The sequence below is a fragment of the Abrus precatorius genome, unplaced genomic scaffold (assembly GCF_003935025.1).
Source record: "Abrus precatorius isolate BTA unplaced genomic scaffold, Abrus_2018 Scaffold10, whole genome shotgun sequence".
NCBI lineage: Eukaryota > Viridiplantae > Streptophyta > Magnoliopsida > Fabales > Fabaceae > Abrus > Abrus precatorius.
Genome location: NW_020874292.1, coordinates 22,057,029 through 22,076,707, shown reverse-complemented (window position 1 = coordinate 22,076,707; position 19,679 = coordinate 22,057,029). Strand labels below are relative to the sequence as shown.

Below are 19,679 nucleotides of genomic sequence, written 5' to 3'. Positions count from 1 at the left end.
ATATGTAATTTTAGCATTTTTGTATCACTCATTATCTCATGTTTGCAAATACAATATTATAGAAATTGATGGTTGCTAGGCTTTTTTATAGTCATGGGGTTGATATAGAGTGCATAGTTTGTAGTCATGTGGTCAATTTTCATGATAGTTTCTACTAGCAATAAGGTAAATATGTGTTTTATTATTGTTTTGCAATGGTTGACCATTGATGGTAGGTGGTAGGGTTTCCAATGTATATATGATAACATAATGGTTGGTTGGTTATAATTAGAACATAACTTGACATAATAAGTGTTAAAAGGGGTAAGTAATGTATAATTATGCTGTAGAAATGTAAATTGAATGACTTGAACAATATACTAGTAAATTTGTGATATCAATATAGTTTAGGTGGAAACCATATAATCACTTAATAGTTAGACGAATTACATCTATTTTTGTGGATTATGAAACAGTGTTGTTAAATATCGGTTATGGCAGCGCCATGGCAGAATGGCATGGCGCTTTCGATGGAGGTCATTATGGCTATGGCATGGTGTGGCAGAAATGCATGGCAGCCGTTACGAGGGGCGGTAGCGGCCAGCCAAGGCAAAAAAGGTAGATATGACATTTTTTTTTTTAAAAAAAAGAGGGTTTTTCTACAATTTTGGGCTAGACCCAACTTGGTTCAGATACCCAACCTTAAAGTCCTGGGTTTTCCCTTTCTTCTCCTTACAATCACACTCTCCTCTCTACTCATCTCTTTTCTCTCTACTCTCTATCGAGATTTCACTCTCTTTGTGACATCTCTCTGCTCTCTCTAAGATCTCTCTCTGCTGAGATCTCTTTATCCTGCGCTCCTTGAGTTTTTGTTTTGGTCCAGTTCTATCTCCATTTTCGATGACTGCACTTGCATCTTCGATGACTCCAACCTTTATTTCTGACGACTGCACCTTTATCTCCAGCGACTCCATTTTTTTTTGTAGCTATTTTTTTTTCATTTTTTCTCTCAATTTTTCTTTATTTCCCTTATTTAATTTTTACCCTTTCCATCTTTCAATTTCTACCTCTTCCAAATCTCTATTTTTTCTCTGATTTTCCTAGAAAAAAAAATTTCTTTATTTTAGCTATCCTTAACATGGCTTAACATGAGTCTTCATCAAATTGTTCAAGAACTTCTAAACATTTCGACCTGGGATGGAAATATGCTTATTCGGTGAAAGATGGAGATACAAATAATATTGTGTGTAACTTTTGTGAAAAAGTTATGAGTGCTGGAATCACTAGAGTGAAACAACATTTAATTGGAAAGAAGAGTAACATGAAAGCTTGTCTCAAGTGTCCAAAAAAAGTTAGAAAAGAGATTGAGACATATCAAATGGAAAAAAAAAAAGTCAAAATAATTTTGAGATGCCAAATGTGAGAAACTTTAAAGGTATAAGCTATGATGAAAGTGAGAATAAAGAGGATACCTAAACACGTAGCGTTGCTATTGGAAATCAGAAAGGGCTAATGGACTTATTTTTAGAAAGCCAGAAAGTGACATTGAGAAAAGAAAAAAGGAAAAATTGAGACAAACAAATATAAGAGAATGATGTGACAAAGAAGCCAAGGTAAAGGTCCATCAATATATAGCTCAATTTTGGTATCAGCCTAACATTTCCTTTAACCTTGTTAAATTGAAGAGATTTCAAGAAATGCTCACAGTTGTTGGTGCCTTTGGTCCAAATTTATCAGCTCTAAGTTATCATGATATTCGAGTTTCACTTCTTAAGAAAGAGCTAGAATATACTGATTCTTTGCTAAAAGATCATAAGGAGTAATGGAGCAAACATGGTTGTTCTATCATGTCAGATGCATGGACAGATTGAAAGTAAAGATGTTTGATTAATTTCTTGCTCAATTCTCCTGCTGGGACTATGTTTATGAGGTCCATTAATAGATCTAATTTTGTAAAGACTAGTGAAAAATTATTTGAGATGTTTGATGCTCTTGTAGAGGAGATTGGAGAAGATAAAGTTGTGCAAGTGATAATGGATAATGGGAGCAATTATGTCATGGCTGGTAAGATATTGTAAGCAAAAAGACAACATCTTTATTGGACTCCTTGTGCAGCTCATTGCATAAATTGTATGCTTGAAGATATTGGAAAACTTCCCTTGATAAAGAAGACAATTTAAAGGAGAATATCTGTTGTTGGTTTTATCTACAGTCATTCAAGTACCTTGAGTTTGTTGAGAAATTTTACAAAGAAGAGGGAATTGGTAAGGCATGCAGTTACTAGATTTGCAATTTCTTTTCTATCATTAGAAAGGCTTCATCAAGAGAAAACAAATCTTAGAAAGATGTTTACTTTTGAGGAGTGGTGTAAAAATAAATTGTCAAAGGAAGTTAAAGGAAAGCAAGCAACAAAAAATCTATTAAATCCTGTATTTTGGAATAATGTAGTATATATTTTGAAAATCATGGCTCCTCTTGTTCGGGTATTACGTTTGGTTGATGGAGAAAGAAGACCAGCCATGGGATATATTTATGAAGCAATGGAGAAAGGTAAAGAAGTTATTATGAACTCATTCAAAAATAATGAAAGAAAATACAAAGATGTGTTTGAAATCATTGATAATAGATGGACTTATCAGCTTCATCGTCCATTACATGCAGCTAGTCACATTTTAAACTCGGAGTTCTTTTATGACAACCTAAAATAGAATTTGATTTGGAAGTTACAAATAGGTTGTATGATTGTATCAAGAGGTTAGTGCTAAGTCGGGATGTATAACAAAGCATACTACTTGAATTACCAATTTATAAGAGTGGTGGTGGTGGTCTCTTTGGGTCTAACTTTGCAAAATCACAAAGAAAAAGTATTGCTCCTGGTAATTCATTAAAGTCTTCAATATTTTAATTTTAAGGTTATAATTCATCTTTAGAGTTATAATTTAACTTTCATTTTATAGCTCAATGGTGAAGAATGTATGGACATTCAGCTTCACATATGCAGCAACTAGCTATCAAATTTTTGAGCTTGGCATGTAGTGCATTCGGATGTAAACGCAATTGAAGTGTTTTTGAGCAAGTAATTTCTCATCTCTCAAGCCTACTACTTTCTTCTAAAAATTAGAAAGAAACTAATTAATATTCTTTTAATTAAACTCACGTTGCAGATTCATTCAAAGAAGAGGAATAGGTTTGATCATTAAAAATTACATGACTTGATTTATGTGAAATATAACCAATAACTCAAAGAACGTTACAATCTTAAAGATGTAATTGATCCAATTACACTCAATGATATTGATGAATGTAATAAGTGGTTAGTTGGAGAAATGGATGATGATGCTCATGATAAGGATGCTGGAAATGACTTAGTTTTTTTTTTTTTTTATGGTGATAACACTTTAAATTAGGTAGCAATTTATGAAGCTTCTGGAATTGGAGAGCCTACAACATATACTAGGTGTCTTTCTAAAAATAGAAAGAGTTCATCAAGTGGTATCATTATCAAAGCTACAAAAGTTTTCAAGATCAAGCTATGTTTAACAGCAAAAGAAAAATAGAAAATAGTTCTTGAAAATGATGATGAAGAATTAGAAAATGAAGAAATGTTGGAAGAAACAAAAGATGAATTAGAAATTAATCTTCCACAATCTGAGGGAAAAGAGGAGGAGAGATATGCCTTGGTAGATGAGAAAGAGGATGATTATGTTAGTTGAAGAAGAGGACTAAATTGATAATCTTTGTTTTTATTGTTAACTTGACATTTGATAATTGCATATTTTGTATTGAATTATTTCTTTAGATTGTAGGTTATGCTACATATATTTTGAGTTAATTATTTTCTATCATTTTCTGTGACCTTTAGTATTTTTTTTTATATATTTTATTATATCCGCCATAACCTGCCATGGCGGCTGCCATAACTTTATGATAGTTTTTTTGGTTTCCGCCATGAGCCACTATCCGCCATTGATAACATTGTGATGAAATGGTGTTTGGACATCAGTCACCCTCTCATATGTTTTGCCATTATTGAATGACACGTTGTAGACCATGTTCTACCTCAGTTTGGAGGAGCTCAACACATTCCACCTCATGCAACGAACATTAACAAGCTTTATGGAAGCAATGGATTTGGGGTGCAAGGTCAAGCATGATGGTGGTTTAATCACTTTCAACTATATCAAGAGGTATGGGATTAATGCATTGATCGATACATTAAAGATACTATGGTTGTAGACACACGTCCATTATGTGAATACATGTGGTGGTAACTTGGCGTTTACCCACAAGTTTTTGTCTAGAGCTCGTATACATGAAGCATTGGTTCATTTGTTATATAATATCTAAACACATCACCAACAAATCTAATGATCACTTATCCACTTAATGTCTTTGATCACAAAGTTGCAACTCATCATCTTTGTGTTGGGACTTGCACAAAGATGATAGGGATGACGATATTAAGAATGATAATGGTCAAAATGCTGCAAAGATGAGCCACGTGACAATCACCAAACTATGCACCCTTATGATAACACTTATGAGGCATTTTGTAGCCACTACGACATGTACCTCATGAACAATATACCTAAGTTGAATTTTTCAATGCTTGAACTATTGAATGTTGTGTTTTACCAATTATGAACATGATCAAGATATGAGCCAACCTACAAGGAATGTTATTATTACACTTGTAGTTCATACACTTGATAGCTATCAACATGATGCCTTCATTTGACATTTTTGGAGGAAGTCCATTGCCTGCATTTTCACAATACACATCAACATATTTGGTTGTTATGTTTTGCTCTTTTCCAAAACTAAAAAGAGACAAATTGGATCACAAGTTAGAAGTTTCTATTTTCTTGGAATAAGTAATAACTCTAAAGGTTATAGAATTTACAATTCTTTGATAAAGAAGATTTTTGTTTGTAAAAATGTAAAGTTTAATGAGTATTTCAAATGGAATTGGGAGAAATAATGCAAGGTTGAAGTCTCTAGTCAAGGAAGACTTGGAGAGGAGAATCTCTAAGATCAAAATTATAAAGATGAAGGGCAAGATTATGATAGTGATGTTGGTTTTCTAGTTAGAGACACCATAACTCTAGCTGAAATTTATAAAAGTTGCAATATTGTAGCATTAGAACAAAAATGGTATTGCGAAACTGCTAAACTTGAAGGTTGGAAGGTCACAATGCAGGAGGAGATGAATATGGTCGAGGAAAACAAACTTAATAGCTTGTACATAGACCAACCAATAAAAAGGTAATTGGTCTTAAGTGGATTTATAGAACCAAAAATAATTTGATGGTTTTTTTTAACAAACTCAAGGTTAGATTGGTTGTTAAAGGTTATCATTAGTAACAAGGAATTGATTTTTTATATGCTTTTGTTCTTATGGCAAGGCATTATACAATTAAGATGCTAGTGGCTTTAGTAGCCAAATTGGGTTGGAGGATCTATTATTTTGGTGTGAATTCAAGCTTTTCAAATGGGTTGCTTGAAAAAGACATCTATGTACATCAATATGGAGGTTTTCAAGTTCAGGAAAGTGAAAATAAACTCTACAAACAACATAAAACTCTATACGGCTTGAAGTATACACCTAGGGCTTAGTATACTAGAATTGATGACTATCTTTTGCAAAATATATTTGAAAAAAGTGAAAATGAAGCTACTTTGTATGTGAAGAAGACAAGCATTGAAATGTAGTTGTTATATTAAAAGCAATTTAAATATAACATAGAAAATGAGTTTGAAATGATTGATTTAGGATAAACAAATTATATTCTTAAAATGGGGATACATCAATCTAAAATTGGAATCTTCATTTCAAAAAGAAAATATGTCCTAGAGATATTAAAGAAGTTTCATATGGAGAAATGTAAACCAATGGACACACCTCTTGTTATAAATGAGAAGTTGTGACTTAATATTGCAAGCAACAAAGTAGACGCATTTATTTAGAAAAGCTTAGTCGAAAACTTATTATTCCTTTCAATCATAAAAGATCTAAGATATTGTTTGTTATAAGCTTGTTGTTCAGATATATGCATTCTGTCAAGCTCACTATGGTGCTGCAAAGTGTGTATTGAAATATATAAATGGTACATTTGATTATGGCTTGTGTTATTTGAAAAATGAAAGTGGAGCACTTCAAGGCTATGCAGATAGTGAATGGGCAGGAAGTATAGATTATTCAAAGTGCATATCTAGTTATGTTTTCTCATCTAGCAATGATGTTTTCTCAAATAGTTCAAAAAAACAAGAAGTGGTGGCCCAATTCTTAGTTGAAGCTAAGTATACTTGAGCTACAACAGTTGAAAATCATGTTATTTGGCTTAGAAAAGTCTTATTTGATGTGGGGCCAAGGAAGCTATTGTCATATGGATTAAATAATAAGTTAGTCATTGTAATTGCTAAAAATCTGATGTAGCATGGTAGATCAAAACATATTAAGGTGAATTATCATGCAATTAAAGAAGTTGAGAAATCTAAAGAAGTTAATCTTGTGCAATGCAACTTAGAAAATCAAATTGCAAACATCATGAGCAAGGCTCTTTCCTAGGGCAAGTTTGAAGTGCTTAAATAAAGACTTGAATGATCAAGAAAACTGTCAAGGAGGAGTGTTAGAATTGAGACTTTTTCTTGATATTTTTGGACGTGAAATTAGTATGACATGTTATTTTCATTTTTTTTTTAGTGTAGTAACTTGTTTAGTCATGTCATAGTAGGTAAAATACGGTGATAACCCAAAATCTAAATCTCTAAAGTAAGTGATGTCCATTCTATTTTACTTGAAATGTTGTATTTCATCTAACAAGAGAACTATGTATGAATGCAACATAAAAACAAAGCATGAATGAAAGATAAAAACAACCCCAAAAATTGTGTTTTTTTTTTAGTTCTCTTTTTCTTACATAATTAAAGACTTCATCAAATAATTTAAAAACACAGACTGAATTGCAAGCAAGGGTAAAAAAAATCCAATTTGCAATAACAGTGGGATATTTTGACTCTATTACTTGCATCTTGCAAGAATGAAAACCTTATTTCTCTGATAAAGTATTACAATAACAACACACTAGTGTACATAAAATTTAGTCTTCTGAGAATAAGGTTAGAGCAACTGGAAAATTAAATATGTGTGGCATGGGGGAGTAAGTAAATCAGATGATATTTTGCCTACTATATTGTTAGGACTTAGAATTTACATTGCTATAGAAACAAGAATGTGGAAGTAAGTAAATAGTTGATATTAATTTTCAAATAACTTTATAAGAAGCTCATGCCAGAAAAACATTCATATGCTTCAAGTTATGAAGATTATAGATAACTAACACTAGAAGTTAAGTATAAGTAAAAATCTTGTGTTGAGTAATACATAAGTGAGTGTTGTTCTAACCTATTTCTTTGAAATTTTGGACTGATAGAAGCATACTTGTTAGAGATATTAAAGGAATTGTAATAAATGGGATTAGTCACTATGGATATATAACTTATGACAATGGGTAAAGTACCTTATAGATACCTGTAAAATTTATCTGCAATAGATATTGACCCATTAAACGAGTATAGATATGGATATAAGAAAATACTTGCAAATTTTATTGGAGATGAGTGTTAGAGTGTAGATATGGGTACTTAGGTACCCATCCCACCCCATACTAGCATTTATAATATATATTATGTGTATATATATATATATATATATATATATATATATATATATGTGTGTGTGTGTATATTATTTTAATTAAAATTATTATTTTTCTTTCAATTTCAGATTAAAAAGTTAGAAAGAAAAGAATGTGTTGTGTTCACTCATTGTAATCATTGAGCACTTAAGTGTTTTTGTCTTAACCTTACTCTTATTCCCAGTGTCTTCATCATGAGAGGTCACCCAGAGGTAAATTGTTGAGTCATTATCGTTCTCAGCTTCATGATGATACTTTGGAGGCAATTATGCATGCACAAAGTTAGTTGAAACATAAAAATAAATGTATTAAATACTCTATTAATATATTTATTCAATTAAATGTGTCTATTAATTTTAATTAGATAGCTTAATTATTGATTTTCTTTTTATGTACTTATATGTTCTAGTTTCTATTGGTATTGTTAGACCAAAGCAATATGTAAATTTGAAAGATAAGCACTTATAGTCATTTGGAAACTTTAATTCTAATGAAAAAGTAAAATAACTTAACTATTTCTATGATTTTGACTTTAAAATAAATAATTAACTAGTGTCTTTTTTTTTTTTCACATATCTTGAAAAGTGTCAAAAGATTTTGAAGATTATGTATGTTTAATTCCACTTATGATTACAAAGTTATAAGAACATATTTTTTTTATAAATATTTTTTTTTATATAATGATGATAATAGATGTCAGTATCCAAAAAATACAAAGATTAAAAATTACTATTTATGCAAGTGTAAAATTACTATCTCTAATCCCAAAATTGCATGAGTATATGACATATGTACTCTTAACACTCCCAAAAAATTACTACCTATGATCCTTTTTATAAGAAACAAATGATATATTTAAGATGCATCAATTATTAAAATTTTTTATACTTTTTTTATTAGCATTATTAAATATACAAATTACTAACTACATTATTTAATATTATGGGTATTCTTGAAATAAAATTTATATTTATAGAAAATATAACTGACTTAATTACTTTTCTTAATTCTGATAATTTGGTCTTTTAATTTTTATAAAAATGACTAGAAGTAATAATAGATTTGTACATATTATGATATAATCAACAACGGATGTATATATTATATAAAATAAAATTATATAGAGTAAGGCAATCATATGTAATTGAGTTTTATAGTGAAATTGATTAATGCGGCGCAAGTAGACCCGTACGTGACAATGATGCCAAAATGCTTGATCACCAAGTTATATATATTTAAAAAAAAAAAATGATCATTAGTGATTGTAACATAAACTTAGCCTTAATTTGAGATTTGTTGAAACGACAAAATGACGGTAGCAGAATTGCGAAGCTTCCCCACCTGATCGATTATTAAATTTCCGAAAAATTGAAAGGCTAAAAGTATCACTCTATCCAAATTGTATGTCTTTGTTGGTCTCTCAATTCGTAAAGCCATCTATAGCATTTATGTATCACAACTCTCTTTGTTGCAGCACAATTGTAAGATTCTATACAAACCATTCAAAACACACCACAACAACAAAACAAAAACAACAACAATAATAATAATAACAATAATAATCTTGTTAACTAGTATCCTTGAGACATTAATTAAAGAATTGTAAGAATTTAAAAAAGAAAAACTATGTTAGACTGCATTAAAATATATTTATTATATGTTTTTACCCAAAAAATTAACTTTTGGTTCCTCGTCCTTTTGGACACTGATTAACACTTGATTAATAACAACAATAATCTACGGTGTATTTTGTTACAACTTGGTAGTTTACTTTTTGCTGTTAGTACTAAAGCAAATTCCCAGGATTGTTGCATGGAGAAACGGCTTCTGTGAATAAACGTACTTGGGTTAGTGTGAGGAACAAAACATTGACTCAAAAAATGATTGTTAACAGTAACACTTGGGGCTTATCAAATTATTATTTGAGGCCATGAGCCCCGGAATCCGCATGCTCCTTGCCGCATAATCAGCATGTTCTATTCTTTGGAATTACCCATTCTCTGTTATGGGAAGAACATAGACACCAACACGGTCTCGGTTAACCCCATTAGTGTCCTATTAATCTAATTCATGGGTTCTTACGTTTTTAAGTGTCCAATCTTTTGTGTGGTTTGGATCAATAAAGGCACTTCAAATTTAGAAAAACGTGCCTTGTTTGTTTAATTAATGCCGAATATAACTAAAATTCTTCTCAGTTATTGACATACATTATTATATATATATATATATATATATATATATATATATATATTCTTGCACTAATTAATAACTTCTTATTGAATAATTTAATTGTGTAACTTAATGTAAAATTAAAGATTATTTGATATCTTATTTATATACATCAAAATTAATATAATATATACATTCAAAATATATATTAGGTTAATTTTAGTACGTACGAATAAAACATGAAATAATATTCAATCCATCTAAAATTATTTAATATATATTTGCCAGCCCACTAACTTGATTGAAAAAAGAAACAATATGTAGTGATGCTGAAGCCCCTGTAAGAGTCTTGTAGCTAGGTTAGCATAAGGCTATGCTTCTTTTATGCACAAAGAGCAAACAAGTGGTAATTTTCTCTTATATCAAATCACTTGTGAAATCTGTTACATAGAATATGATATCTGTACAGGACTTGCATAACTTTACTCCTTTAATAAGAGAAGACTGCTACAAAAAGATAAACACAAAATTCAGTGTCAAATATGGAAGTAAACATCATGAACAAAGTTTTGGCAAGTATAAAGCATTGCTCATGATATGAATCCCTGACTTCTTTACACTACCCAGTTGGGTCCCACCCTGCATTCCTTCCAAATTTCCTCTAAGCTCATCAGCATCATAGATTCCCTTTTCATCATCCTCTTTCACTTCTATGTTCTTGAAGCTTTTACGAAACATGGAGTCAAAAAAAGTCTTCAAATGATCATTCTCTGAGAGTAAGGTCTTCATTCGGTTTTGTCTAGTAACATGAGCTCTGGGTTTTGCCTCTGAAGGAAATGTCAAGTTTCGAGTAAGATGTCTGAAAAGTTCAGCTGAGAGCTTCTCGTGGTTCAGTGTATAACAGATACTCATCTTTTCTTTTTCACTTAATCCTGCATGGACCTATGTATCTATATAAGTGAAACACTCAAATATGAAATACATCTCATAAAACACTATAACTTGGTAAAATACTAAGATCAATAAACGATTAGAAGCTTCAAGCTTTTCAAAGTGTAAAATTGCATACAAGTATTGCTGTCTTGCACCTAGTAGAGTCATAGAACGATGCAAAGTGATAGCTTACCTTTAGATACATGTCAATGGCTAGGTATAATTGATCATGAGATTCCCTTGCATTATCTGTGAGCACTGTAATCAATGCTTCAAGTTCACAAGGTTTGAGATTGGGATCTGGTGCAACTTCAACAAGGAACAAATCCATCATTTTCGCCACTCTCTTGAGTCGATTCAAAGTTAACTCAAAACTTCCTCCAATGAAAAATATGTGTATGAGCCGTAGGACAAAATCAACATCATATGCATGAACCCTCCCGTGTGGAGATGGAAGAAGTAGATAATCTATTGTTGCTTGATCCAGCAGAGGACCTATGAGACTTTCTATCTTGTTTATACAACATGTGCTTATTTTCAAGCTAATAGCAATTCGATTAAGATTGAACAAATCCTTGCAAGAAATTGATCTTAAGTCTAGCAATGAAAGAAGATTGATCACAACCTTGGTTGTCTCAATCTTCTCAGCATGTATAGCACCAAGACAACTTGAGTTGTGATAGTAGAACAGAAACCTAGAGACCACACCATGATCAAAATCATGAGATATCATTGTCCTTATGACTTTGTCCAACAAATCAATCTTCAAGAACACAAGATGTTCAAACCACCATGTAGCCCCAGAGCAGTTATTTCTCCAGCTGTTGTTACTGCTTGTATCACAAGAAAACTGGAAGCTGGATCTGTTAGAGGAACATGTATATGGGCTTGTAATACCCGGTGAAATTAGTAGCCTTTCTATCAAGTGATCAACAATTCTGTCCAGAATTGCCAAATAACTTTTTGAAGAAATTAAGTCTTGACACTGTTTCAATGCCTCTAGGAGCTCAGACCAAGTCCAGAAACGAATCCCTTCAAGAAACTTTTCAATATGGGGTTTCAAGCTGTGTGTTCCAAGAACATTATCACATTCCATCTCCAAGAAACGAGCAGCAGAACATAGCATGGCCACGTTGGATGGAGTTACCTCCATCTTGCTGCTATTGTAGCAAAGCCGTACTACGAGCTCAAAAGCATATGCACCCCCTGGAAAGTCACTAAATATAACTTTGAGACCCCCATTTATGTCCACGAGATTACCAAATAAGTTGCTAAATTTACGGGAGAATGATGAAAGAATATTCTGCACAGTATTTATGATGGTTAGATGGCATGAAGAACTATTGAAATATTTATTTGGTTTCTTTACCAATGAAAGTAAAGGTGAAGTGTATAAAAGCAACAAATAACACATCTAACTTTCACCACAACAATGAAGAGAATATGATACATCTACATCCATCATGGAATTAAATAGAAGATATACCCACATTTTAATGTGATGATACAAGAAAACCTCAACCATAAGGCACTTGAGATAATAAATCATGGGGGGTCATCTTTGAAAGAAAGGAAAGACATGATGGGTATTGCAAGGAGGTCCACATGTCATGCCTGACATACTTTTATGGTGCAATTGAATGTCAAGTGTCTACTGCTCATTTTGTTGGGAGCAAAGAACGAGCGCATGCTGGTCACCAACCATTTCACTCAAGAAACTGAAAGGTACTGAAAAATAAAATAAATAAAAACAGAAGGATTTTCACCTTGTTTACTATGAATGTTTCTTCACCATTGATGTTCACTTCAACGTCACAAGAAGCTCCCATTGTTCCAACATTAGTAAGTACAATGTCAAAGAAGCATTTGAGGACTAGGAAGTTTGTGGGGCATTTCTGTAAATGATGTACAGACCAATCAGACAAAGGAAGTACGTGGGAACATGTAAAGGGAAAAATCGTCAGTTAAAAGAGAAAGAGAAGAGTGATGTGAATAAGAAAGGTGTTGTTTTTGCTTAGTCAACAAAGGAACATGAGGGGATGGTTACTTGTTAAAAGACATAAAATATTGGTAACATTTGGGAAGAAATTTGATTATACTGAACGAATATATGAAAAGTCAACTATTAAAAAATTTCATTAGAGAACAAAATAAATTTCCATATAAACATTCAAATATATTTTAAAACTGAAGTTAAACTATAAGGAACCGAACTACCTGTTAATCTACCTCCTTGTTTGAATCCTGTTTGGATTTCAGTTCACTGAACGTGGTGTACTTTTTAATACTAATCCAATAGTTTAATTTATTTATGTACCCTTTCTAATACAGTTAAATGAAAAGAGAATTTGTTCTCAGTAACATAACTCCATTTCTAACTTATACAAACAGAGGATTGAAAACCCCCCAATCCAACTTTTAGATTACCGAATTAAAAAATAAAAATAGAGACATGTTGAGAGACCCAACGCTAGAAACACAACACAATTCTGAGCATGCGCATTGGTCATGGTAATTATAATAATCCATTATTCAACGTGACCAATGTATCTAGCTTGACTCAATTAGCTCGGTGCTTAACTTTTTCCGTTACTCATGCCGCCAATTTTTGGGGAAGTTTATTTGACCAATTCGGTGGACAATGGATCCCACTGTAATGGAATGGGAAAATCAACACAATTTTGCTTTGGGTGAAACATCAAATACCAGAGGCCGTTATCGGTCACAAATCGATATTGACTTGCTACAATTTTGGTGGAAGAAAACTATAAATGGTCAAATTATATGGGTAATATTTTGAATATTATATGTAGTTGTTTTATATAGTTTGAAGTGATTATAGTATATTTAAAATTTTAATGTATTTGTATCATGATAATATATTGTGACTTGAGTAAAGCGACAGTTAAAATTATAATGAATTTTAAACTCAAAGGGTGTATTAAAAATTGTATAGCATTATAAGGTTATATGCGTTTCAAGTCATTTTTGTTTATTAAAATGGTGTGCTGGCAAAAAAAAATCAATATATATATATATATATATGTTGGAATGATTACAGAAAAGGATTAGTATTTTTACCCCCTGCATCAAATTGAGATGCTAATTCCCTTCGAAGTGGATGATGAACTTTCATTCAATTTCATCATAAATAATAATAAAACTTGTGCCTTAAATACTTGATTCCATTGTCTTTCTCATCATCAAGCCACGGCAATCACACCTGCTCCTTGGTATCATTATTGTCACCACCATAATGAGCAGCCATTACTACGACGTGAACACCAACTCAGACCATTGTTGTGGATGATCTTGCTATTAAACAATTTATTATCAATCAATTCATGCATGATTTGGCATAATTAATACAACAAGGATTTAATCATTTTAAAGTGAAAAAAAGGGGTTGATATTATTTAAGTGGGTTTATTACTCCCGTCTCGCTTCCTACCAATTTATCCAAAAAGAGAAGAGTAGAACAGATGATTCCATTTTTAAAGATGAATTGGGAGGACTACTCTATGTAATCGTGTGTATGCCACAGAATTTTAAGATCAGAATAATGTGTTGAAATTGTCTCCGCTTTTTCTTCCTCAAATTAAAAAAAAATAAAGATTTTTATTTACAATCCAAATTAAAAAATGATATATTTTATAAAGTAACACTTTCTCTTCTTGTTAGCTTTTCTTTTTGTTAAAATGTTTTTAAGTTTTAATTAGAGGAATAGAGAAAGAGAAAGAGGGAGGGGTAGACGTAAGTCATTTGGCCTCAAAATAATGGTTTGTGAACTATCGATCTAAATTGTTCTGTTTGTGTAGATATTATACCCTATCGACCTAAAATACTGAACGTAATCTTTGCAGACTGCAGTTCGTTTGATTTTATTTACTTGTAATGGGAATTGTGAATGAATGAGAAAATGGAACAAAGTAATTGGTTCGAGAGGAGAGGCAATCCAAGTGAAGGCACCATTTTTTCAGCTTAGCTTTCATGCTATTTAAATAATTAAGAATAATGCTTTGTTAAGATTTATATGGTATGTTAAAAGGTACAGTTAAAATGCAAATAATCTTTACTCAACTTTACCGGTCCGACCATAACATCTATGCATTTTATAGTTAAGGCAAATTCAGTTGATCGATCGTGATCATATTACCACAAGTAAAAGGAGTGATCAAATGATATCACTCATTGCGAGAATTATTCACGCTGCGAGAGTTATTCAGATTATTCTCACTCAGCAATACAGATTACAATATTATCAGACATCAGACTAATATAAAAAATGAGGTTTCGAAACAGCCATAATTTACACATTAAGTAATTTCAAATTTCGTTTAGCAACTATGTTGCCCAAAAATTTATGTCAACAAGTACGCAATCACCAAAATTAACATAATGTATCTAAGAAATTGCTTTCTACATGTATTGTACATTTTGGCTCACAAATACTGAGATAACCAGTATGTATACATATCACACTAATACTGCAGCCGGAGACTATATTTCGATTTCATATCGCCTATTCTCGGGCAAAATAAAAAGAAGAAAAACAAATTCCATTATAATTATATTTTGAAATATTAAAGAATTTTCAGTTTGCCCTTGGCCACAGAATCCTTAACAAGCTCCATGTGGCATGAAGCTTTCTGTGCTCCAGTTAACCCAGAACAGGAGCCACTGGCTCCTAAAGTGACAGCAAAGTAAAGATAAACAGTGCAGAGGAGGGCTAGGAGAACAAGAGCAGATAAGAGGAAGCGATGCCTCTGGACAAGTGTGGACCAATTACCCAGTTCATCCTTTGTAAACTGCCTCCTGAAAGATGGAGACCTCATTCGAGGAGAAGACAGAATGGAGTCAAGAACCATGGCTTCTATATCAACCTTTTTCAGTCCCCAAAAGCTGTGCATCATGCAAAAGACCAGTAAAGTTGTGATTCTAGGTAAATGTTATGCAAAACACCAGCAAGGCTTAAATTATGACATATCAATATTGCAATCACAATCCCACCCTTCCCAGTTTTTTTTCCTCTTTCTCACACATACTAAACATACTTTTGGCTTCAAGAAAATACAATATAGGGTTTTGTTTTAATATCATTAGAAGTTGCTCAGTGAGTAGAAGTGAAAATCTCCCAAAATCAAGCCACCAGTGTGCATTCATTATGCCAAATCCAAAACCCTCAAAAACATACTAATCACCAGGAAACCTCACAAAAACACGGTACATTCAAGATTTGACTCAGACTACAGAAGCAATCAAAAGAGAATAACAAAACTCCCAAAGAGAAGAAGCAAGAGCAGGCCTTTCACTCACATATCAGCAAGTAATGTTACTTTATCACTAAAAAGAAACGAGGATCTGTTTCTTGTCTAACAAAATAGGAAAAATGTGATCTTGAGCTTCTGCAAAGAATCAAAAGCTTTTCCTCTTCTCAACATATTATGTGTAATATCAATTGTCTCTACAAAGAAGCTAAGAATTCACAGGATAGGATCGTCAATTGCAAGAAGATGATAATCGAAAACAACATCGCCAATTCCTTCGTTAGTTTACAAGATTCACACGTCCTTCCCCAATCGATCCAATCTTACTACAATCCATATGAAAAACCAACCAGATTCAAAAGAAAAGACCGATAAGACCCTAATATACCAAACAAAAGATACTTCCTTGAATCATAAAGGGGTTACAAATATTCACATCAGGCAATCTCAGGAATTAGTTATCAGAATTTAAAAATTTCGAGTAATAAAGAGGAAAAGAGGCTCAGATCTAACGATATAAAAGAAAGAGAAAAAACAAAGAAGAGTGCATAGTGCTTACCCTTTGAAGAGAAACAAAAAAGGTGGCTTCGTTTCGAAACAAGAGATGAGAGTGCGTTTGAGCGTAATTTGGCGCAGAATATTTATGCAAAATAGAATGCCACTCGCAGCTACATAACACACACAACTGAGGCCTACTTTCTTTCCTTACATTGCAATTGCATTAAATATATAAATAACACCAAAAATTGTAATAAAGTTCGGCCAATACGCGTACACAACTCATTCCATTATATATTACTATTATCACATTCATTTCTAATTATTCTTTATTTGTCCTTTCCGTTTTCAAAAAGGCACTTCCAAATTTTGTTAAATTTACAAAATTCACCATCAACCATTCCCTGATATAATAATATTGACACCGTTTAGTTAGCACCATCACAGTTTTATCTGTCATGCACACCCATTTTTTTGGTTCGAAAACACTGATATGTGTATTGATTTCAGACACCGTTTTTTGGTCTACAATTTCAAAGGCCTTTACGAAAGAAATAATTGCAATGTCATCGTCAAGAAGACAATGATACTGAGAGGTCCATCTGGTTTAATGAATAAGCTTAACTGCCTCACTAGTGACAGCGTATATATATTGAGCCCATTGACCCATTTGTCACTTTGGCCCACTTTCCTTTTAACTTTTTTGACAAAAGATCTTGGATTGAAAACTTCAAAGCCCAAAAGAGCAATATAATCACACCCTACATAATAAACACTAGATTATCAGGCATATTTACTTTAATCAACTCACCATAATTTTATCAATGAACTCAAAAAGATAATATTATTCTTAAATTTATATTTTATAATATATCACACAGTACGGGGAAAACACAATAAGGAGATAGATAAAAAGATAAGAGATAAAAAAAAACCCAATAAAAAATTAATATAATTGAAACAAATACCCCTTTTATCCACATAAATACACACTATAAGCCCTTTTAATGAAAAGTACAAACAAGCATCATGTCTAATTTATGGAATATAAACAAATCATAGAGCATGTTAGGCATCAAACATCAATGTCGATTCCTAAATAAAATTAACGTGATAACAATGAATATATTATTGTTTCTTGCTTGCAACAGCTAAAGATACAATTAATCCAATTGGTGAGAATGTTGTACAACTTTGAATTGATATTTTATCTATACATCATCACAAGCAAATAAATATACTGAAGTTCTAAAATACCTCAGAAGAATCTCTACTCTGACACATGAACCTTAAAAGATACCTATCTAAAACTTGTCCTCAAGCTTGAGTTGAACCTTTTAACCTTCATTGTTTGTTGTTTGTAGATTACCACAAAGCAAGGGAGTAGAGCTTTGGGATTCAATACATAGAGTTCCTCAACATCAGAATGACCATATAATTTTGCTGCCAATGAATCAAACTCTGAATCAACCTTTTCTTCAATTTCCTCAAGAGGAGTATAAATTCTCCCAGCTATTACTCTACACACTATAACAGACTTCCTTAGAAACATTCTCTCATCAGTTGTCATAATGGAATCAAAGGCTTTTCCACTTGTAGAAGTGGTGTAAACCCCTAATGCACCTTGGAATTCCTTGTTGGTGGAGAAGCCATGCCTCATAATTTGACATATTCCACAATATTCTAAAGTGCACAACTTATAAGAACTATTTATGCCTAGAGAGCATGCAATAGTTGTGCCATGGAACCTTAAAAGCTCATTTCCATCAGCCACACAACGAGGGTGCTTCTTCTGTAGTTTTTCAGCCTTGACCTTCACCATCTCTCTATATTCCTCAAAGCAAGCAAGGGTTTTTGGTATGTTCTGGACCTTTAAGATACAATCAATCTGCCCCAACATGCTTTCAGAATCAACTGAGTTTGTTTCACATATTATTTCTATTATCTGCCTGGATGAATCTTCTTGAAGTTCAGTGACTGCAAAACAGTACATGTTGGTAAATTAGGATCTTAGAAGTACATTTCCACTCCATAAAAAATAAATAAGTGTTCTGTTTCATTTTTATTCCCTTCAACAAACCATAAATGAAAAATATCTAGCTTCAGTTTACAGAAATCACATGCACTCTCATTTCAAATATAACACATAAAAAGGTAGTGGCATGAGGTCTAGTGTATATGATAAGTTTTATCTTATTTCCACTTCCATTCAGTCCCCTAAGTATGAAGAAAAATTATGAATCCAAAACTAAGAGGAAGTTCAATCAACACATATCAAGTTACATCAATTGGTTGGCAACAACTGAAGCATCACATGAAGAAAATAAAAACGAAAGCAGAAGCACCTCAAACTTTGACATTTCAGTTCTATTAGGAAACTACTAGTCTTTGTTACCTGAATGCTCGGAGATATGGTGTGCTTCTACCGCATCAAGATTTTTTAGTTTCTCACCACATTTATGACATATCATTATTGAAGAACCGTCAGGATCCATCTGAACCAGCATCCTTGAGTTGGAGGAGGCATTTGCTTCATTGTAATCAACATGATTGGTTGTCCTTGAAGATGCTGCTGTCCTTCTTGTTCTATGAGAACCTTCTGAACCTTTGCTGCTGCTATTGCTTTGAGGACAAGGATAACATCGACAAATGTTGCTGTTCGAGCTATCAAGAACAATTTCATGGGTTATGGGATTGATGATGTCAATGCTTCCTTTGGGTTTTGGGTTGGAACTTGGTGGAGTTTTTGAATACCTCTTGCTTCCGTGGATGAAATCTTTGATATTTGAACTCTCAAGTTTACCTGACTTGGTTCTATGATTACTTTTTTGGTTCTTACTTGTCTTTGGATCATGAATTTGATTTGGGTGTGGTTTGCATTGAAGTGTTCTCTTGAGAGAAAGCCAGACCTCAAGCATTCTGTGTCTCTCTTTTCTTTATGCTCTTAAAGGTTCAACCTTCAAAAGGATTTGAGAGAAGAAATGTATAGAATATTTCCACGTACCGATAACCATTCCAACTGCAAAGGAAAGCAAACAATCAAGGAATCTATTTTATTTTTTAAATTCTCAATTACACATTTCCTTCGTAAGCAAGTTGTTGTTTCTTTTAGAATTTAGACCATTCACATAGAGAA

General features: G+C 32.4%; 3 protein-coding genes across 3 annotated transcripts; all 3 read right to left on the bottom strand.

The window, feature by feature from the left end:
• Window positions 1-10,400: 10,400 nt before the first annotated feature.
• Window positions 10,401-11,931, bottom strand: LOC113853296 (BTB/POZ domain-containing protein At3g22104-like). Its single transcript, XM_027483858.1, has 2 exons — window positions 10,972-11,931; window positions 10,401-10,787 (listed from the first exon to the last, which is right to left on the bottom strand). The coding sequence occupies exons 1-2, from the start codon at window positions 11,929-11,931 to the stop codon at window positions 10,401-10,403; spliced, it is 1,347 nt and encodes a 448-aa protein (XP_027339659.1).
• Window positions 11,932-15,135: 3,204 nt separating this feature from the next.
• On the bottom strand, window positions 15,136-16,777 carry LOC113852602. Its single transcript, XM_027482917.1, has 2 exons — window positions 16,605-16,777; window positions 15,136-15,680 (listed from the first exon to the last, which is right to left on the bottom strand). Exon 2 carries the CDS (start codon window positions 15,644-15,646, stop codon window positions 15,362-15,364), a length of 285 nt encoding a protein of 94 aa, XP_027338718.1. The 5' UTR covers window positions 15,647-15,680; window positions 16,605-16,777; the 3' UTR covers window positions 15,136-15,361.
• Window positions 16,778-17,843: 1,066 nt separating this feature from the next.
• On the bottom strand, window positions 17,844-19,461 carry LOC113852055. Its single transcript, XM_027482313.1, has 2 exons — window positions 18,939-19,461; window positions 17,844-18,520 (listed from the first exon to the last, which is right to left on the bottom strand). Exons 1-2 carry the CDS (start codon window positions 19,459-19,461, stop codon window positions 17,844-17,846), a joined length of 1,200 nt encoding a protein of 399 aa, XP_027338114.1.
• Window positions 19,462-19,679: the final 218 nt, after the last annotated feature.

Bases quoted from the DNA above. Each gene is read 5' to 3' on its own strand.
- LOC113853296 (XM_027483858.1), bottom strand. From the start codon at position 11,931: ATGGAGGTAACTCCATCCAACGTGGCCATGCTATGTTCTGCTGCTCGT. The intron at 10,788-10,971 runs GTAAGCTATCAC...ATAGATACATAG, and splicing joins CCATTGACATGTATCTAAAG to GTCCATGCAGGATTAAGTGA.
- LOC113852602 (XM_027482917.1), bottom strand. From the start codon at position 15,646: ATGGTTCTTGACTCCATTCTGTCTTCTCCTCGAATGAGGTCTCCATCT.
- LOC113852055 (XM_027482313.1), bottom strand. From the start codon at position 19,461: ATGCTTGAGGTCTGGCTTTCTCTCAAGAGAACACTTCAATGCAAACCA. The intron at 18,521-18,938 runs GTAACAAAGACT...ACTGTTTTGCAG, and splicing joins CCATATCTCCGAGCATTCAG to TCACTGAACTTCAAGAAGAT.